We start from the raw sequence: 12,076 nt of genomic DNA, 5'->3' as shown, positions 1-12,076 counted from the left end.
TACATATGTATCACACACATATATATGTATTACTTTATTTCACTCCCCATCCTTTGCCTCAACGCGCTAGTATAAAATAATGCATTGTAAGAAATACGTCATAAGAAAAAAAGATGTCGTACTTTTATGGGCGCGGGGTTCGCGGCGGCGGCGGCGGCAGCGGCGATCGGCCTTGAATCACCCGTGCCTGTTTACGGGAGCGCCGTGGATGGAACGTGCGCGGGGTTCGAGCACCACAACGCCAAGTCCGGGGGCTTCCGGTGATCGAGTCTTCCTCCTGGACACGGTACGCGATCGCGTCGCCGGTGCCGAGGTAAACGCTCGCCGCTCCCCCGCGTGAATCGCCGGCCCGGCCGGGTCGCGGAGATGAACGACCGCGAGGACGTCTTGCGAAAATACTTCCTGCGTCGCGAACGTTTTCCACGCGTTTCGCGTAGCTCTCTCGCTGCGCGGTCTCGCATTATCGTGCGATGGTTCGAATGGCGACAGATTCCGAATTGAGTAAGTCATGCGAATATTTTCATAAGCGATCGCAAATGTATGAAACGTACAGTCTTAGGTCGAAAATTTTAGGCACCTTATTAACCGTTATTTAAAGTTTTAGCTTAAGAATTATTTGCTCAAATTATTCTTTGTTTCAAGAACTCCGATATAATGTTTATGTATAATCTCTCTCTCTCTCTCTCTCTCTCTCTCTCCCCCCCCCCCCCCCCCCCCCCCCCCCCCTCTCTCTCTCAATAGGTAACAATGCAGATAAACGAATTCCAGATAAATGAAAAAAACATAAGTGCCTAGTGTTTTTGGTTAAGGTTGTATAAACTTCGATTGGAGATGTAACCAAGCCATGTTTGAACCTCGGTTTGAACAAATTCTTTTCACCTATCTTCTTTTTCTAGAGGGAATCATAAATTTTGCAAATACAGAACGTTTCATGAAATACAGCTGAGAGACGCGAATAGAATTGTAATATATAAAGTCTCACTTTTAAAATTTTAACTTGGGATTTCAATCTTATTTTATTACAAAATTGACTCTGAAAGGGGTCAATGAAACCATAGATAAATTAAGCAGAAGAATCTAGAATTACCGTCTATAGTCTTATACTGACCGCAGTGTGGAATAAAGTATTCGTTTATCGCGATAATTTCTAAATACGAAAGCCGTGAATTGTAGCTTTCTAAAAAAAAATTCAATTAATTCTACGTAGAACCTTGGATTTCAAACCTTGGGCTACAAGGTAGTCCCGCAACGACCTCGGACAACAGCGAGAAAACTAAATCAACGCCATGTCCCTGCATGAATAAAAGGCCGAAAACTCGTATCCTTCGGATGCAGAGTTAAAAATACCAGGAATTTCGAATGATGATATAATCGTAACGTTTCGTAACTGTTTTATCAACCTTGAACCCGGATTGCTTTCCGACAGCGCTTGTAAACGACGTGTGAGATTCCATCGTCGCCGAAGCTCGCATATCAGATTAAATTGAGATTATTAAAACAGTTGACAAAACAGAGAGAGAAGAAAGAAAAGTCAATATCAAGTTTAGTAAAATTTGCTTTGGTTGGTTAAATTAAACATTAGGAAAAAAGTATTATTATATTAATAGGAATTCCGGCAAATTTCAAAAAAGTACAAATCAGATACTTGTACTTAAATCTTAAATACACGGAAAGAAATCTACACGGTTTTGCTCAAATATCTAAAAATTTAGATAGATATAAAAATAAATTTTGTTAGATCAATCAAAATAATAATGCAGAACACTCAAGCTGAGATTATTAGAATATCAATTTTTTTTTGCTACGTTGCTTTCATACTTGAGTTTTCTACACAAATATTTTGATGGTCTAATAAAATTATTTTCAGTAGATCTGTAGCTAGTTAAATTTTTAGGTATTTTAACAAAATCGATCTTTCCGTGCATTAAACAATCTAGTCCAGATAACCAGAAATTACGATATCTAGAATTCTGATTGGTACCTTTCTAAATTTCTTGGAGTGAAATCTCGCTCCAAAAGAGTAAAAATACTGCCGCTATCGAAAAATAGTGAAAATATTTGCACTCTTGAATGAGAGTGGCAGATTTTCACTTTTTTTTGGAGTAAGATTTCATTCTTTTGGAATAAGATTCACTCCAAAGGAAAGAAATCTTTTTTTTTGGAGTGAATATCGCTTCAAAAAAAAAAGAGTGAAAATCTGCCACTCTTCAAGAGCATGAACACTTTCACTCTTTTTCAATAATGACGGTATTTTCACTCTTTTGAGATTTTACTCCAAGAAATTGAGAGAGATAAGAATTCGTTTTGCTGTACTTCTTGTTGGTACAATCAGAACATATATGTATTTTTCTCAGTAAATCTCAATTTCAATTTCTAGTCTCATATAGGCTTTAAACTGATATGAACAAGCGAGACTGATATGTGGAGCGAGGCACGTGACACGATAGACAGTCAACTAGAAAAAGAATCTGGTTACAAATAGAATTCTGGTTAAAAATAGACAAATCAGAATTTTTTAGCTTAATCTGTTATAGATACCGTTCGACAAAAAAAGAACACCAGAACATTTTGTACATTTGAAACTGGTTATCTCAAAATAGAACGTACTACAATTATTTTGATCTCATTTGAAAGACATTTTAATTCTCTATTACTTTTTTTTTTAAAACATATCTTTTTCCTAATATTAGAAAAATATGAAACAATGATCGCGATTTCAGAGGTCGCTTGCTGTTCCTAATATAATTTACTCGTAAGAGGGCACTCCGCTTTCAGTAAATATATTCCTCTTCATACAAGAGGAAAACTGTTAGAATAATTTCCAATACATTTTTGATGAATAATCCAGTGCATTGGAAGAGGAATACTCTTTCTATAAAAGTTTCTGCTTAGAATATGAGGTTACCGGAAATTTCACTTTACAATTTGATTATCTTTTTTTGGGTGAAGCATTTTTCGACCCATCGTTTATAGGAAACTTTTTGTCTCTCTCTAGAATTAAATTTCCTATAAAATCTCAAAGTCTGGCCGAAACGTTCGGGGACACCCTGTATATTATCTTATTATCTTGTAATTTTTTGCTCGTTTCTTGGCCTTATCAACTTTCATTTTTGCTTTACACACGCGAGCTAGCAATTGCTGATATCTAGTTGAGATAAGCAGAATTCTGGTTGATACAATCAGAATCTTCCGATTCGTTCATTCATTTTCAACTAGAAATCTTTCTCAATGCGGCGGTCGATCGCCGTAGATTGCGCGGATGACATTATGCCCGTATCACACTAGCGATTGGAGATTGCGCCTGCGTTTGCGCTTGCGATTAGACGTTTTTCAATCACCATAGTGACGATCAACGATTACATTCCATCAGACATTTTCTGCAACGCATATGAAAAAAATAAAAAATTATAAAAGAAGGAATTGACATTTTTATATTTGCATCATCACTGAATTATAGATTTCACATTTTTCCAAGAGGTATTGTCTTCAATATTCGTTTCGATTACATGAACTGGTCACGTGACTACAAAGTCGCTTTGTGATTGGTTGCGTCTGCGTCTCGATTATGAAAATCAGACAGATGTCTAAACGCAATCGCCAGCGTCTCTTTTCTGATTGGTCGAAAAATAATCGCAGGCGCAAACGCGAACGCGGACGATACAGGCATTATGCCCGTGTCACACTACGCATTGGAGGCTGAAGATTGCGAATTGAGATTTAGAATTCGGCCAATTAGAACGAAACGGATTAAAATGAAAACTATCCGATTGGTCGAATTCTAATCCTCAATTTCTAAACGCAATCGCCAGCGTCTCTTTTCTGATTGGTCGAAAAATAATTGCAGGCGCAAACGCGAACGCAGACGATACAGGCATTATGCCCGTGTCACACTACGCATTGGAGGCTGAAAATCGCGAATTGAGATTTAGAATTCAACGAATTAGAACGAAACGGATTAAAATGAAAACTATCCGATTGGTCGAATTCTAATCCTCAATTTCTGTAGCGTGACACGGGTATTACGCGATGTCCGCGGCCTGTCCCCTCCGCGTGGCATTCCCGACGCGGCGAAATCGGTGTCGCGCATTACGAAAGTTAACTGGAGCACGAATTGACTTTCGATTTATAGGCGAACGCGCCGCTGAAGGCGGCGAGCAACGTGAGTGCTCCATCGATTCGCGCGTGGACGGTGTGTATCGTAAAATTTCGCGGTGACCGCCGTCTTGCGCAACTCCCGCGAGAAAGCGAGCGTAATAACGTTCGCGTTTCAGCCAAGCTGTCGAAATTAGAACGGTGGAGTTAAATATATACGTGGCGGGTGAAACCATCGAGGTTCTCTCTCTCTCCCCCCCCCTCTCTCTCTCTCTCTCTCTCTCTCATCTCTCGCAGCCTCCGCTTTTTTATTTACGAGCGCTTCCAACGGTCGGCGGGATCTCGCTCTCTCCAAGAGTCGCGTTACGTCTTCCCGAAGGGAGACCGATGGAAAGGAACGAATTGTTACTAATGTCGCGAAGATAACGCGACTTCAACTTTCATCAATATCAGTACTATCGGTAATGAGTTGCTACATTTGTCTCATTTTTGTATTTATCGCACTTATCTTCGCTATCTATATACATATATACGCGCCGCGTGCTATTATTATACCAACGACGTTACTTCGTTTTCCTAACTCTACATTCAGAGAAAAATATAGTTTTGACAACTATTTTAAATTAACAACTTTAATAATTGAAGTACTCTTGCAACTAGTTTTACAAAGTAATAAGAACTAAAGTAGTACTGAATACTATATTTTTATAGTATTCGGTACTACTTTAGTTCTTATTACTATTTTGAACTAGTTGCAAGTATTTAAATTTTAGAGTTGTACTTTATAATTGCCACGACTATTTTTTTTCCCCTCTCAGTGTACCGTCCCTACCGCTGTCAACGGACAATTGTCCATTGTTGCGGATCTCCCTGAGTCGGGAGAGGGGAAGACTTGCCCAGGCTGATAATGAACCTCTACCCATTTATTCACGGTATCCAGGGCGTCGACGCGTGGGGACGCGAATCGCACGAGTCGCAACTCCAGCGGCGATCCATCCCGAATCGCCGCGGCGCGGCGCGCGAAGCGGAAATAACAGCGGAAGACGAGGGAGAGAGGATACGGTGGCCGCGCGCGGATTTGCAGCGAGAATCGCGGAACGTTTCCGCGACCGTCACGTCGCGTCGGCCGCGAGGGAGACCTACACACGGCAGGAGGACGGGAGGAGAGCGACGAGAGATATCTAGTTGCACAGGTCGTTCACATCGCGCGAGGGGGACGAGCGCAGTAAAAATAGAATGAGAGCGCCAGGAGCGCGTGCTCTCACGCGCCGGCGATCCACCGGCGCGGATTCCCCGCGAGAGAGAGAGAGAGAGAGCCTTCCTCTTTTTTTTCTTCTCTCTTCGTCCCTACCCGCGTCTACGTGCCAACCGTGGCTCGCGCGAGATACGCGTTGAATTCGCCCGGCGATTGAACTCGGATGGCCCAGGATCCACCACTGAAGAATTTACCTTCGATTCTTTACCGTCCTAAATTCTTCTGGAGAATAATGTTGGCGTGTAGAGGAAAAAGCTTTCTGCGAGTCGAAAGGCTTCCCGTGAGTTTTTCGTACTTTCAGAAAGAATTTGTGATAATGAGACAAAAGATGTTGTTCCTGTACTTAATTTTAATCGCAACCTATTATGCACACGGGGAAAAATATTTGATTGAATTAACTGGAATCGTGGTGGAAAATAAACGATCCAGAATTCTAGTTAAGTTTACGAGATTTCTGGGTGAATTTAGTAGAATTCTGGTTATTTCAAATAGAATTTTGATAGATTTAGAACTGATTATTTCAACTAGAATTTTGGTAGATTTGGAATTGATTATTTCAATCAGAATTCTGGTAGATTTGACCAGAAATCTAGTAGAGATTTAATCAGAATTCTAGATCGCGCGCGCGCGTTCATCTTCCATCAGAATTCCAGTCAATTCAATCAAATATTTTTTTCCATACAGTATAATGAAACAATGTTATTAAGTATTAGCTTAAACAAATTAATATCTGTGTTTTCGTAAAGAATCTTTATTTCATTCCACCACAAAAAAGATTTTGAATCAAGATTAATGCAAGTTTCCTCATATTCTACAAACTCTTTTGTACACTGAAAAAAATGATCTGGCTGGATTAATAAATAATTCCGGTGGAAATGGATAAATCAGAATTTTCTGGTTAAATCTATTAGAATTCTTGTTGAGATAACTAGAATTTTGATTGATATAATTATTCTGATAAAAATCATAATTCTAGTAGATTTTACCAGAAATATTGTATCAACCAAAATTCTGGTTATCTCAACTAGAATTCTAATAAATTTAACCAGAGAGAAAAAATTCTGATTCATGAAATTCTGATTTCAACCAGAAATTTTTTTAATTTTTTCAATGCAACACTAAACAGATTTCCTTCAGATCAGTCTGATGTTAAATCGAGAATATTATGAGATTGCAACCAATTTCTATTACCTAATTTAAATCTTTCCGAGAAAATTAATGAGATTAGCATTTTTAAATCATTTTATTTTGGATTTAAGAATTTTCTATTTAAGAGTAAAATATTCCTTTTTCAACAATAAATACGATTCTTCCAATTTCATCGAAGAGTAACAGCACTGAATCCAGAAATCTTATCTACGAGTGTATAAATATTTTTCGATACGTGATTTTTAGAAATACAAATTTAGAATTCGTTATTTATTATTAGGTATCTGTTTGAGATTGTATTCACAGACGGTCCGGAAATAAGTTCTTCGATTCGACATCGGGGTAAATGTATACCACGCACGTATAAGAGGATGACGCAAAATTGCATCCTGTCTAAGAATACATGGTCTTAGAAACAGCTAGCTTCCAGAAGAACACGTTTCAGAATTCATACTGCTCAACAGTAATTTACAAAGGACAGTAATTTCAGACATTTATATCTAAGATTATTTCCTCGAGGACGTCAGACGGCTCTAAAAATATTCTTGTAGCATGTTTTAAAATGGATCCTATTACCGTAATGTTGTTATGTACCTAAAATTGCATGTACACATTATAAGTGCTATATTTTCAAGTAGTCCCTCAATTCAGATTGAAATGATAAAATCGCCAACAGCGACATAAAATAAGGGATAAATAATAATGTAAATATAATGATGTAATCTGCCGTGTCCCATCTCTAGCAATTTCCGCCGCTCACGGTGACTGGGTGAATTTCGGCGCAGGTGAATCGATCGCTAAACCGCGGCGGAGCGCCAGCGGAGGACAATGAACCACCAACGACGAAACGTACCTGCGTGTAACACCAGTTCTCGGCCACGGGGGTGTTCACTTCCGGCGGTGGCGGGCTCGGGACGCGGCTCACCGCCATACTACTGCTGCTGTGCAGGTTCGAGCTGACCCGCGACGTCTGAGGCGCACAGTCGCTCACCGCAAGTCTGCAACAGGAAAGAAAAAAAAGAGACATTACAGTCCGGTAGGAGTTAATTCGGGTGAACACCGAGCGATAGCTTCGAGTCATCCCGCCGCGTTATACGCAGTAAGTACTGAAGTACGCACGCGGCCTGCCTGTACAGAATGTCGTTAATTGTGCGCGCGTGTTCGTGTTACGTCATGGGGGTCGTCGACCCCTCTTCATATTTCTGGACGTATGCCGGGACGGAGGAGCTTACTGGATCGGCCAGTAATGCACGGGCGACGGGGACCTGCGTTCGACACTCGGCAAAGCGGTATTGCAATGTGGTTATAATTGAATCCCGCGGATTCGACCCGAATGATATCGGATGGAAAATTAATTCCCGGGACACTGTGTCGAGCATTCGACACTATTTCGATAGAAAAATTAACAATAGTAAAAAGGACTCTTGATATTAACCCTCGAACGTCACACATGGGTCTGTCTTTCGTGTCCACATGCACATTAAAAATAATCATTTTTGTACTTTAATAAAATCAAAAACTGCTTTTTCCTTCAAAAATCAAAGTTACAATTCTTATATCAAAACTGCAGACAGTAATTTTCATAATTATTCTAAACATTTTTTTCAATGTTTGCATAGCAAAATAATTTAGTAGAGACCTTAAAAAGAATATGTGTGAATTTTTACAGAATCTTTCGAGCACTTTAAGAGCCTTAAAATCGAGTCAGACATGAATGACCCATGTGTTGTCCAAAGGTACTGAAAATAAGTGTGATGTTCGAGGGTTAATAAGAAATAAAAGTAGAATGAAAGGACCTATACGAGTCAATTACAAAATTATATTATATATTAAAAAACCGAATTATTACAAAATAATGTACTATATTCTGATCAATTATAATTAAATTACGCTATAACATGTTTCGGTCTTTAAATTAGATCTCTTCAGATATTTATTAAATACAAAAATGTTACCATAATTTAACAGTATTGATAGAAAAGAAATACATCATAAATGCATGTTATAAGGACATTGTTTATAATGTATTTTTTTTCTATCAACTCTGTTAGATTATGGTCTAAAGGTCTTCTAATTTAAAAACCGAAACATGTTATAGCGTAATTCAATTATAATCGATTAGAATATTACTATATTCTTTATAGTATATTATTTTGTAATATTTCGGTAGAAAAATTTGTAAGAAATGTACAATTTTTATATTAGATTTGCGAAATTAGAAATAAGAGAAGCTAAAGTTGGAAGCAAGCAAATGTTATTGTGGGAGCTGAAGCCATTATAATCCAAATGAAAATAAAAAAAAGATTATTACATCCAGCAAAACAAGTCAAAGTGATGTTAAAAAAAATGAATCGTTATGATTAAAAAGTGATCATGTCGGAGCTATTTTGATGTCAATGATCTGTCTGCACGAAGAAAAATAATTCTGCTATAAACACAGAAGGCTTGCAAAATTTAATTATCAAATTCGTTTGCTGTTTATAGCAAACAAATTTGACAAATATTTGGCATTTGTTGCACATAATTTTTGTAGCGAGTACAAAAAAAAATAAAGTATATTGTTACACCTGTAAATAATTTTACGATCCCTATATTTACAAATAGAATTTGCTGTCATATAATATAGGATTAGCGTTCATAACAATTTTTTCTCTCTGTGTGTGTTACATGTTATTTTTCAGTATCATTCTGTTTGCTATATTTACATATGCGCAACAAAGGCATTACTTTGTCTCACGATGACGAATCCCCTTCGAGAGCGACTCGACTGTTGTTCATTGAAGTACGAATCTGTTAAAATTGCCCAAACCTAAATAATTGATTTAGAACTGAGTTAATGGAAGTATTAATAAAATTAAAAATCTTTTCTCCACTATCGATTGCTAGTGTGATTGCAGCTGGTAATATTAAAGCAATAAATAATTTGATTATATTTATTAAAAATAACGATTTAAAATTGTAATAAAATTATAGAATAATGATGATAGTTTAAACGGTCTATTGCCTAAGGGGATCTCATTTCCCTAGATTGTCCATTACTGGGAACCTGGAGTCTTTTTGCTTTGACTTTCAAAGCACTGTGTCAAGATCTCCAGTATAAACTTCCAAACAAAAATAAGATATTAATCGAATTGAGGCCTCTTCTCCCCGAGGAGGTTATTCATTGGATCGAAGGATCCGCTATTTCTGCATGGTACTGTGACTCTATACTTGAGTCGGAAAACCAAACAAGGGGAAACCAAAAGAAGAAAAGAAGAATCTGTTAAAATCGAGTTCTCTGGAGAAAAAGTGATCGTGAGAGCTAGAGGAAGGACGAGAGAAGGACGGAAAGAGGAACGCGGGGCGAGAAGGAAGAGCAAGGATGAAGGAGGAAGAAGGGTACGTAGGACACGCGATAGTGCTCACGTGCGGTGCCAAGTACGGAACTCGCTTGGAAGGCGAGCCAAGTACGTTAGCCTCGCAGGTTCATCGGACGCTATCGGGCGACCCGACCAACCAGGAAACGGGAACTGAATCGAGTGAACTCTTGGCGAGTCCACCTGGCTCTCGCGGTGCGAAGAGATTCGCGTTCCTGCCGCGTTGAAAGCACCTATTCACGAGGTGAGCTCGCCAGAGTAACGAATAATAAAGATAATAATGAAGAATAATGACAGCCGAAGTACAACGAGAAACCCATTTAGTTGAAGCAATTAATTTCTTGTTTGAATATGGGCAAATAAATCCTTGGTTGATGCAATAAAATAATTTAGTTGAGCCAAAGCATTTGGTTATTGTGACTTGTTTTTGATAAAACAACTTTGTCAGATGTTAATGTTTATCAAAAACAAGTAAATTGTTACAATAACCAAGTTATTTTATTGCATCAACCAAGAATTTATTTGCTCGTATCCAAACAAAGAAATTCATTCATTCAACTAAATGGGTTTCTCTGTTCTCAGTGTATGATAAAATTCTTATTGTTTATTGTCGCCAGATAAAGAGAATGTCTCAGCATTCGTGCAGTCTAAAGCTTAATGACAGATACCTCAAGCAGCTTAGAATCGATATTTCCTCAATTAAGGCCTGGATTTTCATTATCTGATTAACTTATGGTTAAGCTTATTCTGATGTTTCACCCAATGGACTTCGTCCATGATAAAACATCAGTTTTTTCGTTGTACAACCAAAAGCAACCACGGCTAAGGCTATCTTCGTCTTCTGATCTCTGAAGACGAAGATAGCCTTAGTTGTGGTAGCTTCTGGTGGGATAACGAAAAAACGCTCCAGATTAAGCCTAACCATAAATTAACCAGATAATGCAAAACCGAGCCTTAAAATAGGAGTCTACCGTACAAAAGTATTGATCATAATTACGATAAGGAGATGACAAGAACTGTGAAATGCCAAATGAAATGAGCTTATTCGAAAGAAAGGATTCATCTACTAAATAGAGGTGTGCGAATAGTTCGAATTCGTTTCATTGCCGAATCTGAATAATCGAAAAGTTCAAAATTTCGAATCGATCGCTTATTTTATTTGCTTAATTTATGCACGACTCTTCCCTGTATCCCCTGTGCCAATCATGTACCAATTCTCGTGCACGCGCGTGCGCTTATTCATGATACCATCGCGTTGGTTATCATTGGATTCTATTGATTGCGTTGAAAAGACAAAGCCGCTCAGTGATTCTTTATTAAGATTGATTTATTTAATACATTTAAATCCAGCGAAGAACTAAAAGCAAGAATTAATCATACTAAAGAAGCACTATCTGAACGGGGCTCAGACTTCTGAATGCAGTTAGTTATAGAATTGTCAGAAAAATAAAACGTTTATTTTTTTTTTTTTAAAAAGGTGTCATTTTAAAATATTTTTGTCATACTCTATTTATTTTTTATAATACTTGTAAATTGAAAATAATTTATTTTTCATTTATTTAAAAAAATCTGGAATGTTTTTACTGAAAATACTTTTAAATTAGCTTATATAAATCCGGGAAAATTTAATTAAAATTTGATTCGTTTCGAAAAATTTCAAATTCGATTCGACTCGATCTCACAAATGCTTGATTTCACACCTCTAATACTAAAAGTGTAAAAGGATTAGGATCAGTGAGCCTTAGTTTCTGAGAAGTTTGTTGTTAAAATTGGATCTCCGACAGCTGTAGATTAAATACAAGAACTTTAGTTCGTAAGCAGTGAAGCGGCGTGGCTGTCAAAATGAAATAAAAAGTCTTGCAACTCTCTAGAAAATGCGGTGAATCCCACACTGAACAAACAATTCTGCTTCCTGTTTTAATTGAAAATTCGGGAAACGTGTGACGAATCGAGTGAAGGCGCATCCGGCGTTACCGTATTATTATATCGTCAGGATTCCCCGGTTTTTTTCTCTCGCACGGCGTACTTTCGTGCGGCGAATTTCTCCGATTTCGCGAGAAAGAGAGAAGCAGAGAATCGCGTCGAGACTCGACTTTTCGAGCGAATCGCGTTCTCCGTTCGGTCATTCGTGTGTTCGGCGCGCCGTAACTTTCACTTCCAACGCTGCAGTTACTCCCACGTTGCTTTTGCACTAGATATTACCGAAGGCATCGCCAGATCGAGG

General features: G+C 38.1%; 1 protein-coding gene across 8 annotated transcripts in view; it reads right to left on the bottom strand.

The window, feature by feature from the left end:
• Positions 1-12,076, bottom strand: part of rdx (BTB/POZ and MATH domain-containing protein rdx) — a 136,191-nt gene that overhangs the window by 13,590 nt on the left and 110,525 nt on the right. For all 8 annotated transcript variants that reach the window (XM_018515775.1, XM_018515777.1, XM_018515776.1 and 5 more), the window contains one exon: positions 7,350-7,494. In XM_018515775.1, coding sequence (XP_018371277.1) covers positions 7,350-7,427 — 78 coding nt within the window. In that variant the 5' untranslated portion in view covers positions 7,428-7,494. The remainder of the gene's footprint in view (positions 1-7,349; positions 7,495-12,076) is intronic.

This window comes from Trachymyrmex cornetzi, unplaced genomic scaffold, assembly GCF_001594075.2.
Source record: "Trachymyrmex cornetzi isolate Tcor2-1 unplaced genomic scaffold, Tcor1.1 scaffold590, whole genome shotgun sequence".
In the NCBI taxonomy this organism is placed as follows: domain Eukaryota; kingdom Metazoa; phylum Arthropoda; class Insecta; order Hymenoptera; family Formicidae; genus Trachymyrmex; species Trachymyrmex cornetzi.
Note: the sequence above shows the minus strand (reverse complement) of the source record. Positions and strands in the feature narration are given on the sequence as shown.